The following is a 14,690-nucleotide window of genomic DNA, read 5'->3' as shown; positions in this document are numbered from 1 at the left end:
CCCGCCGCACGCCGGCGTGTCCTCGGGTGGACGCGGGCCCCGCGAAGGGGAGTTTGCAGACGCTCCCTCACATAAGGGACGCGGCTCCTTTAAGGGCACAGGTGTCCAGGGCGCCGCCTGACTGGAAAGCCGCCCCCGGGGCTGGGCTCCCAGGCCTGGCCCGGGGCGCGGGCGCCCGGCGGCGGGGCACGGGCGGCGGGCGGCGCACAGCGACGTGGACGGCGTGGGGCGTGCGGCGGCAGCGGCGGGGCGCGGGGCAGGCGCGCGGCGGGCAGACTCCGCAGGCCCCGCCCCGCCCCGCCCGCGCCGGGGTCCTCGAGCGCTCGGGCTGCGCGCGGAGCGGGCTCGGGAGGGAAGTCCCGAGACAAAGGAGCGCCGCCGCCGCCGCCGCCGTCGCTGCCTCGTCCGCCTCACTCGCCGGGCCGCGGCCGCCCGAGGTGAGCGCGGCGAGACGGGCGGGCCGGGGACCGGGCCTTGGCGGGCTGGGGCCTCCGCCGCCGTCGGGCCCGGCCAGGCGGGCTCCCTCCACCCGCGGCCCGGCCGGGCCCGCTCCCGGGAACCGGCCCGCCCCTGTGTGCTGACGCCGCGGCGTGGGCCGGCCCGCTGGGCTCCGCGGCCCCAGACGGCGGGGGCGTCCACTCGGGCGCGCGCTCGGGGCGGGTCGCGGCGGGGCCGCAGACGGCGCCCGCCGCTCGGACTGCGCTGACAGGAGCGCGAGCGGGCGCCGAGCCCTCCGCCGAGGCGGAGCGTTTCCGGGGTCACGGTCTGCGCGCGAACCTGTGGCGTGTGCCAGCCCTGGAGACGACGCACCGCACAAAGAGTGCAAAGCCTCGCGCTGCAGCAGCGCCGGCCCGTTTGGGGGTGGCGTGTGGTGTCTGTAAATGAAAACAAGTCCGAGTTCTTGCGCCTCCGGAGCCTCGGCTGCAGTTGGTGGGACCCTGGGCACCCGCGCTTCCTTTGACGGGGAATTTTCCTACTGGGACTGCTTTGTACCAAGTGCACGGAGGCTGGAAGTGGTAGTTGCGCCAGGAGGAGGAAGGCCAGGGAATGATTAGCTGGGCTCGCGGTAACGGCCTGCACCTGCCTTTCAATCACAGAATTCACTGGTTTGGTTTGTGTGGTTTGAAAACAAGCTTAGTTCCTCGGGTTGCAAAGTTGTTGTTCTGTGTTTGCAGAGTTGGTGCCCTTTCCAAACCCCTAGTCTCAAACGTTTCTTGCTACTAAGGAAAACTTTTTAGGTCGGAAGTCTTCCCACCAGAAAAGGGGAGTGGATCCCAAGTTTTCCCTGACTTGCTCGTGGCCCGCCGGGTGGTTTAGGGGGTGAACTCTGCATCTTGTTGCGATTTTAGATAGTCTTGCTCGGGATTTGGGGCCTGGCTGCAGAAACGGGCAAGAACAGCGTGCACCTGGGCTGGAGAGTCTCCCGAGTGCAGGGTGCCTGCATCAGGTGAAGCACATGCCTTCCCCCTGGGAAGCTGATGTTTGGGTGGGAAAGGCCCATCCTGGGCTGCTGATCCTTGATCACTTTCACCCTGGGCCAACCCGTGAGTTCACAGAGCTGTGGCCTATCGCACAGCTGAGAAGGTGGAGGCTGGGAGAGAGAAGCATCTCGCCCGCATGTGCAGCCAGTTAGTGGCTCTGCAGGCTTTGCTGTCAAATCGCAGCGTGTGATCTGAGAAGAGGGGATTTGGGCACAGCCCACTCTGGAGGAAGGTGGCTTACAGACTTCCAGAATCTGCCTGGAGATCCCAGCTGCTGTCCTGCAGGCTAGCGGCTCGTGGGTATTTCGTCTTTGCATCCTAACAGTGTCCATCTCTGAAGTGTCTGCTAACATTCAGCTGCTTCGGGTGACTCTTGATTGGGGAAGGCAGATTTAATTTTAAGTGGGATTCTGAAGGAGTGGATCCCTGTGTCATTAAAATGTAACAAATTGGATGCTTTTTCCCGGATAAGGGAAGGCCAGGCGTCTCTGCCTGGGCCTTGGCCACCTGTGGCTCTTCCCCCTTTTGTTGCCTGGTCTGGTCCCCTGGCACCCCTGAAGAAGGGGAGGCAGGAGCTCCTGTGGGACCCCCCCCTTATTACCTTTGGCGCAGCCACAGCTGGGCTCTGGGACAGCCTGCAGAGGCAGCTTTGTCCCTTGTCAGCAGAAGAGGTGGCCTGTGGCCGAGTGCTGGCGCACGGTCAGCAGGCAGGCGGCACTCAGGATGGCCCCCCTGGCCTGGTCTGCATCCTGGACAAGCTGTGACCCCCGCCCTCCCCGAGCAGCCTGAGTTGCCCATTTAGTATCCATGGCTCCTCAGTGTCCACAGTGGTGCCCTGGGCCTTCACGACCCAGGGTCAGCCCCTGGCCGGGTGCAGACTCACGGGGAGCAGCCGCTTGCTGGACTCCTGCCTCCGTTAATTCAGACGTGTCCGCCTGCTGCCAGCTTTGCCCTGGCTGCCCAGGGGCTGCGGAGACCCTCCAGATCCCTCAAGCCCTGCGGGAGGGGCAGCCCCACTAGCTGCAGGAGTGGGTGGGGCGGGGTTCTGTTTAGAAGTGAAGGGTTGGGGAGTTCCCGTCCTGGCTCAGAGGTTAACAAACCCGACTGGTATCCCGGAGGATGCAGGTTCGGTCCCCGTCCCCACTCAGTGGGTTAAGGAGCTGGCATTGCTGAGCTGTGGTGTAGGCCAGCGGCTACAGCTCCAATTTGACCCCTAGCCTGGGAACCTCCATATGCCACAGGTGCAGCTCTAAAAAAAGACCAAAAAAAGTGAAGGGTTGGAGGCAGTCAAGGGAAGGAAAGCTTTTTAGACTCGGGGTCACTGCCCCCTCCTCCCTTGGGTGGTCCCTGGCCCTCGCAGCCAGTGACCCTCCTGGCTCTTCTTTCTGTTCCTGGAGAGCCCGCCTGGAACAGTCCCTGGCATTGCTGCAGCTTGTGCCCACGCGGGCACCTGACCCTGTAGGACTGGGTGCCTCCCTGCCATCGTCCTGCTTCCTGTGTCCTGGCACCTATCACTTCCCAGCACACGTCTTCCTCCTGCGTGGGCCTTCTGCGCAGCCACAACTCTGTCTCTCCTCAGTTTGTGTTGTATGAACAGACAGATCCCAGGCAGGGTGTTCCCATTGTGGCTCAGTGGTAACAAACCCGACTAGTATCCATAAGGACGTAGGTTTGAGCCCTGGCCTCACTCGGTGATCCAGCCTTGCTGTGAGCTGCAGCGTAGGTCACAGATGTGACTTGGATCCTGCATTGCTTTGGCTGTGTCGTAGGCCAGCAGCCGTAGGTCTGATTAAATCCCTACCATGGGAAGTTCTGTATGCCGCAGGTGCGGCCCTAAAAAGACCAAAAAAAAAAAAAGCTGTTCTGTTTTGGGTGCAGGACTGGTGTTACTTGTCTGGGACTTAATCTTGAAGCCTGGCGGGGTGAGAGCCTGTGGAAGGTGTGCTCAGAGTGCTGGGGTGGAGCTGCACCTGTTCCCATGCCTCCTGAGTGGCAGGGGCTTCAAGTTTTGACCGTCTCTGTTCCTTATGGTGGCATGAGCACACCTGCTTGTGGACAGTGCACCACATGCAGTTGGTCCGGTGGTCTGCACTAACTCTCCCTGCTTCCGAGACCCGGGCTCCTGCGTCGTGCTGGAGGCTGCCACGGTGATCCCCAAAGGACCCCCAGAGTTCCCGGTTCCATGGGGCCCCTGGGCCTGGGGCCCGTCCGTGTCATAAACGCCCACTGAGGCTGCCATCCCGGCCTCGCCGACCTGCTGGTCTGCGGTTGAACAGTTGCCCCAGCCCCACCCTCCTGCACAGACAGGGGTGTGTTTGTGTTGGGGGCCTGGGGACGGAGCAGCCAAGGAGCAGATGTGGGGTCAAGGTGTGATTTGTGCTGCTGGAGCAGCTGGGGCCAAAAGGGGTGTGGGGTTGGGCGCGCCAAGTGATTAGGGGGCCGGGGCTGCTGTGAGCAGCAGGCGGTGGGCAGACCCCCTGTGTTTGAGGTGCCCCCCCCCCGTGGCAGGGTACTTTCTAGATCCTCCCTTCTCAGGCTTGGTGGTCGGCAGTGCTGTGCCGAGGCTGGGGTCCCGGCTCTGGGGCAGGGCTGGCAGGGCTGGTTTCTGGTGCCGTCTGTAGCGGGAGTTTGGCCTTGACTGGTTGAGAGCCACGTTGTGGCTGCATCCGCTGCCCATGTGCTTCCAGGATGCCCCCCCCCAGGCCCCCCACTGACTTGTCAAAGCCTTGCGTGGCGGAAGCACTTGACCTGAGGATCCTTAACGTTGTCAAAGACACTGAGGAGCACTGGACACACTTAGGGTCAAGTTCTCCAGCAAGTTCTGTGTCCCCTAAGGGCTGCATCCTCAGGGACAGCAGAGGTTACAGTCGAACGCCCCGTGCCTGGCCTGCGTGCTGCGGAAGCGGCGGGCACCAAGCCTGGAGGGTCTCTGGTCCGGAGGTGCAGGGGGAGCCCCACACGAGGAATGAGCAGGCGTTCCAGCAGTCCCCCTCCAGTGGGCCTGCTCCCCTTTTTGTTGTCTTTCCTAAAGCAAATGGGAGGCGGTCTTGGTTTGCTCTTGGCAGCAGAAGTGGCAGTGATCCTGGGGTGGGGCCAGTGAAGACGCTCAGGCCTGGCAACAGTCGCAGCGGGGTGCCGGCCTTGCCCTCCTTAAGCTGCCCTCTGCCCGGGGAGCTTTCCTCTGCTTCCCTTCCTCCCAGCAGGGCCTGAGCCTAGATTCCGAGCCCCCAATTCTGCGCTGGTGGCCTGGCAGCACCCCAGCATCCCTGCTGCAGCAAAGGATGCGGCCCCGCCCCTGGCTTCCCAGGGCTCAGGGGCTCGACACCTCTGGTCTTGTCCTTGCCCCTCGTGTGGGGTCTGGTGGTGAAAGGCGGCACAGCCGGAGAGGCAGGACTGTCGTGCAGGTGGCTGCTGGGAGCACACGGTGTCCCCTCCCTGTGCGGCCTCTAGCAGCCATGACCTGGGCCCGGGGTCTTGTCTCTGCCCCTCCGGGGGTGGGAGGTTGGCCCGGTAGGTACCTGCACAGGCCGGGACCCAGGGGCTCGAGCGTCTAGCCGGCGGGCAGGGCAGCGTGCGGGGTGGCGGCGCATGGGCCCGGGTGGGGCCCTTTGGGGGCCTGCTCCTTGGACGTGAGCCTGCTAAGCCAGGCCGCCCTGGCTCACCACTCGCCCCGCGCGTCTCTTGCAGGGACTGGAGATGTCGGGGATCGCCCTCAGCAGACTCGCGCAGGAGAGGAAGGCCTGGAGGAAAGACCACCCCTTTGTAAGGAAAGCTTTGCTTCGGCGGGGGGCGGGTGGCGCGGGCCGGTTCCCGGGAGACCCTCGCGCCCGCGGGCCGGCCCTTTGGCCCCTGCAGCGCATCCAGAGGGCTTGTCCTGGGGAGGGGGGGCACTGCCGCGGCGCTGAGGGGCCTGTGTGGTTTCTCGCAGGGGTTCGTGGCTGTCCCCACAAAAAACCCCGACGGCACAATGAACCTCATGAACTGGGAGTGCGCCATTCCCGGGAAGAAGGGGGTAAGAGGGGGCCCCCGGGAGGGCTGGGGTTCAGGTGTGCGGGATGCTGGGGACGGTCACGTGAGCCCTGGTCCTGTCCCTGGTGGGGGGGGGGCACCTCAAGGACAGGATGACAGATGGTCCCTGGGCACGTCCTGAATCAGGTAGGACCTGGGCTGTGGCAGATGGGGAGGGAGGCGCCGCACGGCCGGGGGCCAGGGAGGTGCCGGGGCTGAGGCAGCCTGGCCGGGGTGACGCTCCCTGGGACGCCTGCCTGCCCCTGGGTGTGGAGGCCGGGCGTCGGCCACCGAGCCGGCTGTGTGGGGCCCAGCGTGCCCTTCACGCCTGGCCACGGGGCTGCCCCTCGGCCCATCTGAGTGTGCCCGGGTCTCTTCGGACCGGCACATGGCAAGCATTTGGGAGGAAGAGTGCGGTGACCCGGGAGGAAGGAGGCGCCCCCTTCAGTGCTGGGTGATGAGAGGCTCCGTGACCTCCACCCACGGCCTCGACGCGCAGGAGGGGGACCCGGGGGCCTGAGGGAGGGGCCGTGCACTGTGCCCGCCTGGGCTGCTGTGTCTCCTGGGAAGGCCCTTGGCACCTCTTCCTGGGGCCCACGGAGGCCCTGACAGTGCACTGGGTGGGTCGATGGGGTTCTCTCGGTCCGGGGCGCGGCGGGAGCAAGCACAGCCCCTGCTGGGCCAGGCCGGCTGCGGAGGCCCCCCGCTCACCTAACAGAGTATTGCCTCCCCGCAGACGCCGTGGGAGGGAGGCTTGTTTAAACTGCGGATGCTGTTCAAAGACGACTACCCGTCCTCACCGCCGAAATGTGAGTAGAGCCAAGTCCTCCCAGGTCCCTCAGCCTCGGCCGCATTCCTCTGGGGCCGAGGTCCTCAGAGAGTTTGGGCCTGTGGGGCCTCAGGTATGTGCCCCACTCCCCGCAGCTCCGCGGGGGCCCGGGGAGCTCGGAACAGGCCCAGCTCCCACCCCGGGGGCCTCCTGGGCCCTTCCCGCCGGCGGATGAGCTCCCACCCTGGGCCGGCGCACGTGTGCTCAAGGACCACGGACCAGAGCCGCCCCCCGAGGGGACTTCCTCGCTGGTTGGGGTTTCAGGCCCAAGCTGCCTCTGCAGACGGCAGAGCGGGTGGCGGGAAGAGAGGCCGAGGCTGTGCCTGCGGTGCTGCTGTGATGGATGCAGTAACCCATTTACTTAGCAAAACTCGGGAAGGTTCTGTCGCTGGAGATCCGCACTGGCTGGTGAATGGAGTGCCTTGGTACCTGCCCTGGCGTGTGGAGGGTGCCTGGCAGGCTGTGGGAGCCTTGACCCGGCTGGCTGGAGAGAAGTGTGCTGTCTGTTAACAGCACAAGCAGACTTTCTGAGACTCACTGCCGTGGAGTGGGGACCAACTTCATTTCAGGGGGTTCTTTGCTGCTCAGGGCTTTTTGCCGTGTGCACATCTTAGTTTACAGAACGTCTCTGTTTAAGAGATGAAACGTGGACTTCCCTTTGTGGCTCATTAGATTAAGAGCCCAGCAGTTGCCACGGGGATGCCGGTACAGCCCCACCCATTGGGTGAAGGATCTGGCTTGTGGTGAGCTGCGGTGTGAGTTGATGATGCAGCTTGGAACTGGCGTGGCTGCGGCTCTGGCTGGGGTGGAGGCCCGGCAGTTGCAGCTCTGAGTCGACCCCTAGCCTGGGACCCTCCATGTGCCACAGGCACAGCCCTAAAGAGACCAAAAGGAAGAAGGGACACACACGGTAGCTGCTCTCATCACTCCCGCTCCACATTGTGGGGAATGGCAGGCCCCCACGGCCGGGCAAGACAACGAAATCCCCGTAGCACGAGTGGAAGGAAGACGGGACTGCAGACCACCTTCTCCGAGTCTGTCCTAGGGGTGCTGAGTAAAAGACGAATTTGCAAAAACCTATTCATGTAACTGCAGCAGATGCAAGCTCCTAAACGCCACCATTTAAAGCAGCGTCAAACAGCGTGGACGACATCCAGCAAGAGACGCTCGAGACTGCTGTGCTGAAGACGAGGCATCTGCGAAGGCCAGGGGCTGCCTGGGTGCCTGGTGGGTCGGGCCACTGTGCACACGCCCGTTCTCTGGGGCTCTTCTGCAGGTCCAGCCTGACCCTGGTCGCCGTGCCAGCAGCCCTCAGGAACCATCAGGCAGACTGAGAAGCGGGAAGTGCCCAGAAGAGCCAGGGCTCTGGAGATCAGGGGGCGGAGCTGGGGCTCAGGCTGCTGCCTGCCCAGTGAGGGGACCCAGGCCAGCCCTGTTCTGGGGACACAGCGACTGAGACACAGTCTGCGCAGCAGAGCCCAGAAAGGCCATCTGCGTCCAGGGCCTGCAGGTGGCAGGTGGGGCTGCGAGCACGGGGAGGGCAGGCTGGCCCTGATGAGGAGAACGGCTCTTCCGCGGCATCTCGGTGCCCAGTGGGAAGTAACAGCGTCAGGGGTGAGCTGCTGGCCCAGCAGGTTAAAGACCTGGCCTCGCTGCTGTGGCACAGGTTTGTCCTTGGCGCCCTCGAACCTTCACATGGCTGCAGGCGCAGCCGCGGGTGCCCCGCTGCCGCCGCAGCCAAAAGAGTGCAGCTTCGGAGCAAGTGGGGGAACCTCTTGCTCATGTTTGCGGCCGGGCGCTTAACCAGGGAAGCACCTGGAGCACCCCCACTCCCCCACTGTCACCCTCTTGGGGACAGTGATGAGCTGACCGAACTGAAATCAAGACCACCTCGACCGGGAGTTGCCAGCGAGAGCAGAGGGGGCAGCACGCGCTCGTCAGTGAGTTCTCTCCGGTCCGTCCCGGGCAGCGCCTGTCGGGCGGCACACAGCCAGGAGGGGAGGGCGCTGCACCTGGCGCTCGGCCCCATCAGTGGCCGGAGGGGGAGGGCCCGGCTCAGGGCGCACGTCGGTTCCAAACTCTCCCCCGGAAGTCTCTGGCTCGTCTGCTGCGGCCACCCTGGGACCCGGTGCTCATGGAGGAGCCCAGGTGTCGTGCCAAATGGACAGGTCAGCAGCGGACCGTCTGCGGCACAGGCAGGAGTCTCTGAAGTGTCCCCCAGATGCTGAGGAGCTCAAGCGGGGCGTCGGCAGGCCAAGCGACGACGGGCAGTGTTGGGAGTCGGGAGGTGACTTCCTGGCGCGCCCACCCCTCCCGAGCTGGGGGTGGGGTGGGGCAGTGCCACTGCCCATCCAGCACCTTCTCTGGGTGGGGACAAGAATGATGCCTCAGGTTATATTCGGGTTGGGAACTGGTGTTCATGGAAAGGCACCAGAGGTTTCACCAAAAGTGAAAGAAAAAGACGAACTCTGTGTAGGAGAAGGCGTTTGGGAGGCAGATAACTGACAACGGACCTGCATCCCGTGCATGTAAGGAGTGTCGACAAGTTGACAAGAGAAGCATGCACGGTTTGAGCAAGGAAACAGTCACCACATCGCAGGGAGTGAAAGAGGATCCAGAAAACACAAAGCAGAACCGCAAGAGTGGCTGAATGCCATGACTGAACCATGGCTGCTGGCAGCATCTTGGCGCTGTACATCGGCACAGCCATGGGGAAGCAGTGGTGTCTGCAGGTTCAGCAGAGACGCCATGCAAGCCAGTGTCTTCCCGTAGAAGTGCACACACACTGGTGTTCCCGTCATGGCTCACTAGAGACAAATCTGATGAGTATCCATGAGGACACCGGTTCGATCCCTGGCCTTGCTTAGTGGGTTAAGGATCTGACGTTGCTGTGAGCTGTGGAGTGGGTCGCAGATACAGTTCAGATCCGTGTGGCTGTGGCGTAGGCTGGCAGCTAAAGCTCTGATTCGACCCCTAGCCTGGGAACCTCCATATGCCATGGGTGCGGCCCTTAAAAAAAAAAAAATGCGCACACATCAGGATTTGCCTCGAGGGACGTGCACAGCTTTGTCGTGGCTCAGATGCGCCCCTGTGGCGGGCGCTGTGGGCAAGTCCTCGACACAGCTTCCCCCAGCAAGGCCGGCACAGCGCGGGTGTGGGAACTGCACACATGACCCTGAGAGCCAGGAGTCCTTGGGGGGTTGTGAGCTGGGGTGACAGGACAGGCAGGATGGTGTGTGATGGGGGGAGTTTTCTAGAAGCTGCTGGTGTGAGCAGGTGAGTTCGTTTTTGTCAGTCCTTCAAGTTGTGCTACACCTGCTGTGCTAAAGCTACAAGGGGAAGGTGCCCCGGATGGGAACGAGGAAGCCTGAGCCGAGTTAGGGTCCGTGAGAGAGAACACGGGGTCCTCACCGCCTCTGTCGCGACGCAGGATGATCTGCCTTGAAAACAACCTCTCGCTTCGAAGGGCCTCTGAGCCTCTGCCTGGAGGCCCCCAGGACGCTCACCTCGGCCCCTTCCCATCCTCCCGAGTCGAAGACTGCCTGCCGCATCCTGGGAGGACGGGTCTCTCCGAGCCCCCCAGGGAGGCGTGGGCCTGCCCTTCCCTCCTCGGGGCCAGCTTCCTCCCCGAGGAGTCCTCCACCGAAGGCCCGGGGACCAGCCAGGTGCCCCCGCCCCCTGACCACGTGTGCTTCCTTCCCTGTGCTCCAGGCAAGTTCGAGCCGCCGTTATTCCACCCGAACGTGTACCCTTCGGGCACAGTGTGCCTGTCCATCCTGGAGGAGGACAAGGACTGGAGGCCGGCCATCACGATTAAGCAGGTACGCGGTGCGCGCCCGCCTCCAGCCTCTGGGACTGAGGCCGCTGTCCCAGGCAGGTTTGCCGTTCAAAGCGCTGGCCTCCCACTGGGCTGTTTGTTTTGTCTCTTACGCAGATCTTGTTAGGAATACAGGAACTTCTAAATGAACCAAATATCCAAGATCCAGCTCAAGCAGAGGCCTACACAATCTACTGGTTAGTAGTGCTCCGGCCCCACCTGGTGCAGCCTCGCGTTGGCCGCCTGGAGTCTCTGCTCTAGGCCGGGCGGGGGCGGGGGGCGGCGTTCGGGTGTTGGCCGCTTTGTGTCGGAGGTGAGGTCTTGACCGCCCTGGTCCAGCTCAGGGAACGTCCCCCTGGGCTTGGGCCCTGAAAAAGGGGCGTCCCGCAGCCCAGCTCAGCCAGGGACCCAGACTTGCCCCCCTTGGCGCTCCTGCCACACGCTGGTCCAGCCTGGGTATGGTGCCTCCCGTGCTCCCATGGGGCAGGGATTCAGGCCGCTCTTGGCCACCCAGCTGCTCGGATGTCCCCTCTCTGCCCAGGCCTTCTCTGCGTCCACCATCCACGCTGACGGGAGAGGCCTGTGACTCAGTGGGGGCAAGCAGTGGTTAAACCTGGAGCCCCGGGCTTGGCTCTGGTTCTCCTTAGAGCTGGGCTGGACGGGCCCTAGGCAGGCCAGAGGCTCTGAGCCGCACTGTCCCATCTGCCCACGGTTGCAGACCCAGGGACAGCGTGAGTTTCCCGATGACACTCCCCAGGTGCCTCAGCGGCCTGGGACCCGAGGGGCTGGCCTCCAGGACAGGCTGGGCAGGTGCCTGTTCCTGGAGTGGGTCACGGGGGGTGGGGGGGGGGGTGGAGCTGGGGCTGCAACTGTCCTCGGGACGCTCTGAGCAGCCAGCACCCCAGGGTCCTGACCCGGGGTTGACCCAGGGAGCCAGGTCCCAATCCGGGGGAGGGACTCCCCCCAGGGGATTCTAGCGGGGAGCTGATTCAGGGACCCTAGTGGAGCTCAGGTTCGTTATGGGCACACAGACAGCGTGAGCCAGGGCCGCGTGGTGTCTCTACAGCCTCCCATCCGCTCTTTGTACATGAGGCGCTGGGTGTGCATTTGGGCCGAGCCCCTGTGGCCGAGGAGGTCCACACGGAGAGCTGGGGCGTGGCGCCCGGCCTGACAGCAGTGCCCGTGTAGACAGCAGGTGGCCACAGTGCTGTGGGCGCTGGTCCACGCTGTCAGGCACTGAGGCTGTGCGGTTGGCGCTCATCAGGGCTAGCGGCTTTTTCCTGAGTACGTGACCTGCCCGATGCTGTTATCCCTTCATTCCCAGAAGGTGACAGGGCGTGTCCTCGCCTGGCAGGTGCCTGCAGCCCCGTCCCAGCCTCGCTTGGTAAACGGCAGAGCTGGACTTGGCAGTCCCTTCTTCTCCCAGCCCCCTGCCTCCGCCCAGGGCCAGGGTCCGCGCAGACCACTGCAGAGGCTGGTCCCGCAGCCTTGCTCCCCAGCTCCGCCTCTCCTGGCGCTGGCATTGCCAACCCTTCCCCAGGGAGCTGCAGGGTGGGGCCCAGGGCCTGTGTGCTGTGGCACAGCTGGGGAGCTACAGGCAACCACACTGCCAGGGGCCGTGCCTGCAGAGCTCGGAAGGACCCTCGGCTTTCTCAACTAGGGTGTCGGGCGTGCAGGAGCCCCATCTGTCCGTGTCGTCATGTCCTCGGCCCTTTTCTCAGCAGGGGTTCTCACTCTGGAGCCCAGCCCAGGTCCTACCCGGCCCGCGTAAGCTGCCACAACCTTCCCCGGGGCCCTGAGCTGAGGGCAGCCCTGGTGCTGAGACACCTTCCCCGTCTGGCCCTTCCAGTGATACTGTGACGGGCGCTGCTTCACAGAGAGAAGGAAGCTGCCGGTCACTGCAGGCGTGACCCCGCGGGGCTGCCCTGTCCCCCCGCTTTGCCCTGGCACCGGTGCCCTGAGACTGCGCCTTCTAACCCGTCTCTCTCTTGACCTCCTCAGCCAAAACAGAGTGGAATACGAGAAAAGGGTTCGAGCACAAGCCAAGAAGTTTGCTCCCTCATAAGCAGCGACCTTGTGGCATCATGAAAAGGAAGGGATTGGTTTGGCAAGAACTTGTTTACAGCATTTGGCGAATCTCACGTTGCTCTCTGCAATCCTGGTCACCCGGGGAGGGTTGGGCGGGCGCCATTGCCATTTCCGCCACGGGCACAGTCTCGACTCGCAGAATCGCCCCGTTTTTCATACAGGGTCTCTTCCTTCAGTCTTTTGTATTTTTGATTGTTATGTAAAACTTGCTTTTATTTTAATATTGATGTCAGTATTTCAACTGCTGTAAAATTATAAACTTTTATACTTGGATGAGTCCCGAGGAGCTAGTCCCCTTTGCTCACGGATGCAGGCATGCTTCACACCGTCTAGAGCTGCACTTAGCCTCCAGCTGGCTGCACGACAGAAAATCAGACTTGCCCCCCCCCACCGCCGCCGCCCTCCCAGAGCCTGGCTTGTGTTGCTTACGAGCCTCGGATCCAGTCAGCCAGCGTCGCGTCTCCGCATCACTTCCTTTGTGTTTATATGGCGTTTGTCTGTGTTGCTGTTTAGAGTAAATAAACTGTTTATATAAAGGTTTTTGTGGCATTATCATCATTAAGAGTAAGGAGGTGGCCTCAGTGTGCCCAGCGCCCCCAGCTCGGCCCCGCCCTCTGTAAATAGTCCTGGGTACCCCCTTCCCCTACGGCTCCTGGCGGTGGAGCGCCCGCTGGAGCATCCAGGTCTGGTCAGGTTGGAACTGGCAGCAAGACCCTCCCGCAGCCTGCACGCCAGGGAAAACCACCGCACAAGCAGCTCGCTCCCTTGGTGGCCGCCCCGGCGATGGAGCCCAGCCTGTGGGGGCTCGTGGCCTCATGTCCAGCAGCGACAGAGCCTCTGCTTAGTGCCGTGCCCCACCTTGCTCACGCATCAGCGTCCCTGCCGGGCGCAGGCGGTCCTGGCAGCAGGACGACACCCCCTTACGCTCTAGAAGCATCTGGACTTGGTCCGCCCGAGAGGCGCTCTCAGAAGACACCGCGGAACCTTGAGCCTGCTGCCCAGGGTCGGCTGAAGCCAGCCTGGGTCCTGGCTCAGCGGGAGGTGGCAGAGAGGGCCGGGCCAGTGCCCTGCGCCTGTCCCTGCCGAGGTAGGGCCCAGCCTCTCTGCCTGGACTGGAGGCCCGGAGCCCGTCTGCCCCAGCTGGCCTCCCACTCCCACCCTGAGGACCCTCGGTCAGAGCCCTGCACCCGTGGCTTCGGCCCCCACGTGGCGGGGCGGGGTGATACCCACGGGGGCTCGAGGACTGGTCATCCGGGCCCTGATGAGGAGCGCCTGGCGGCGGCAGGGTCACAAGGAAAGCCAGGAGCGAGCCCGAGGGCCCCGAGTCCATGGCACCCGAGGCTCCGGGGCCCCAGCACCTTGCTGGCTCACGGAGGGGGGACTGGTCAAGTCGCTGAGCTCGCGGCTGGAGGTCTGCGATGCGTTTGGCCTTAGGGGCGTCCGGCGGCTGGTGTTTAGGTAGCCTCTCCCAGGACGTCTTATTTTGTGACAACTGAGTTGCTCTTAGTCATAGTTACACGAGTATATGGTTAATATATATGGAAATTCAATATAATTTCTAGTTAAAGCATTCTAAAGTAACCAATGTTTCTAGCACATTGTCGTGTGACTTCAGTTAATGAAATGTCCTTTTGTGCCACAGGCCTTGGCTTAGCAAAGGTGTGACTCTTGTAACCCGAGAAATGAGCTGTGGTCATGCTGCTTCTGCCGTGAGGGAAGGGGGTGCCCTCGGCCTGGGGCGTCGAGTAGTGAGGAATTGTGGGCCTTAGATGAACCACTGTATCTAAACATCCTCTAATTAAAACATTTCCACTAACTGCTGCCTGTCCTTTTCCTGCCCCATCTGCTCAGTGCCACCTGCCCAGGGGCTGCTGACGCCACCTTCCGCCTAGGCCTCCAGCACGGGACACTCAGTGGCCCGCAAGTGGCAGGTGGCAACAATCCCTAGAGCCAAGGTGGAGTCCCCCCTCCTCCCCTGTAAAGCCCAGGCGTGAGCGGCCGAAATGGCGCGCGTCCTGCTCTGCCCCCTGAGCCCCTGGGGCGGCTCTCACCGCCAGGGTGGACCTCCCTGGGAAGCCGGGAAGCTGCCCTCACGGTGCCAAGGTGCACGTGCGCCCTTGGCTCAGACCCTGGCCGGGCCCCTGGGACAGTGAGTCCAGGACTGGCTTCTGCCAGGCTGTTAACGCAGGTGCGGAGGGGGAACCTGGCCAGAAGCCAGGCGGGAGCCTCCTCTCCCCAGGAGGCTCTCTGCTGGAGCCCACTGGGCTCCTGGCTGGACTCTGGGGCCCTGCGAGTCCCCCCTGGCCTCCCAACACCGTGCGTGGCCTCACACTTGTCTGCACCCACAAGGCTGCCTCAGTCCCTGACTCCGCAGCCCAGGGCCCTCCTACCTCACTCAGATCAGGCCCTGCCGATGGGCAGCCTCCGGTTTGAGGTTGCCATGACGACGTGTTGCGAGGTTGGAGGG

General features: G+C 63.4%; 1 protein-coding gene across 3 annotated transcripts; it reads left to right on the top strand.

Annotated features, from left to right (window-relative positions):
- The first annotated feature begins 310 nt into the window (after positions 1-310).
- UBE2I (ubiquitin conjugating enzyme E2 I) lies at positions 311-12,763 on the top strand. Of its 3 annotated transcripts, none has more exons than XM_047781017.1 (7): positions 311-437; positions 5,169-5,243; positions 5,410-5,493; positions 6,226-6,298; positions 10,030-10,139; positions 10,253-10,332; positions 12,137-12,763. In XM_047781017.1, the coding sequence occupies exons 2-7, from the start codon at positions 5,178-5,180 to the stop codon at positions 12,198-12,200; spliced, it is 477 nt and encodes a 158-aa protein (XP_047636973.1). In that variant the 5' UTR covers positions 311-437; positions 5,169-5,177; the 3' UTR covers positions 12,201-12,763. The 3 variants fall into 3 exon arrangements, with proteins under 3 accessions (XP_047636973.1, XP_047636975.1, XP_047636974.1); XM_047781019.1 differs by lacking the exon at positions 311-437 and adding an exon at positions 912-930; XM_047781018.1 differs by lacking the exon at positions 311-437 and adding an exon at positions 4,851-4,991.
- Positions 12,764-14,690: the final 1,927 nt, after the last annotated feature.

Source organism: Phacochoerus africanus, chromosome 5 (assembly GCF_016906955.1).
Source record: "Phacochoerus africanus isolate WHEZ1 chromosome 5, ROS_Pafr_v1, whole genome shotgun sequence".
Taxonomy (NCBI): Eukaryota; Metazoa; Chordata; class Mammalia; order Artiodactyla; family Suidae; genus Phacochoerus; species Phacochoerus africanus.
Note: the sequence above shows the minus strand (reverse complement) of the source record. Positions and strands in the feature narration are given on the sequence as shown.

Excerpts from the sequence above, each read along its gene's own strand:
- UBE2I (XM_047781017.1), top strand. The coding sequence starts at position 5,178 with ATGTCGGGGATCGCCCTCAGCAGACTCGCGCAGGAGAGGAAGGCCTGG. Across the intron at positions 6,299-10,029 it reads CCCGTCCTCACCGCCGAAAT|GCAAGTTCGAGCCGCCGTTA; the intron begins GTGAGTAGAGCC and ends CCTGTGCTCCAG. Across the intron at positions 10,140-10,252 it reads CGGCCATCACGATTAAGCAG|ATCTTGTTAGGAATACAGGA; the intron begins GTACGCGGTGCG and ends TCTCTTACGCAG.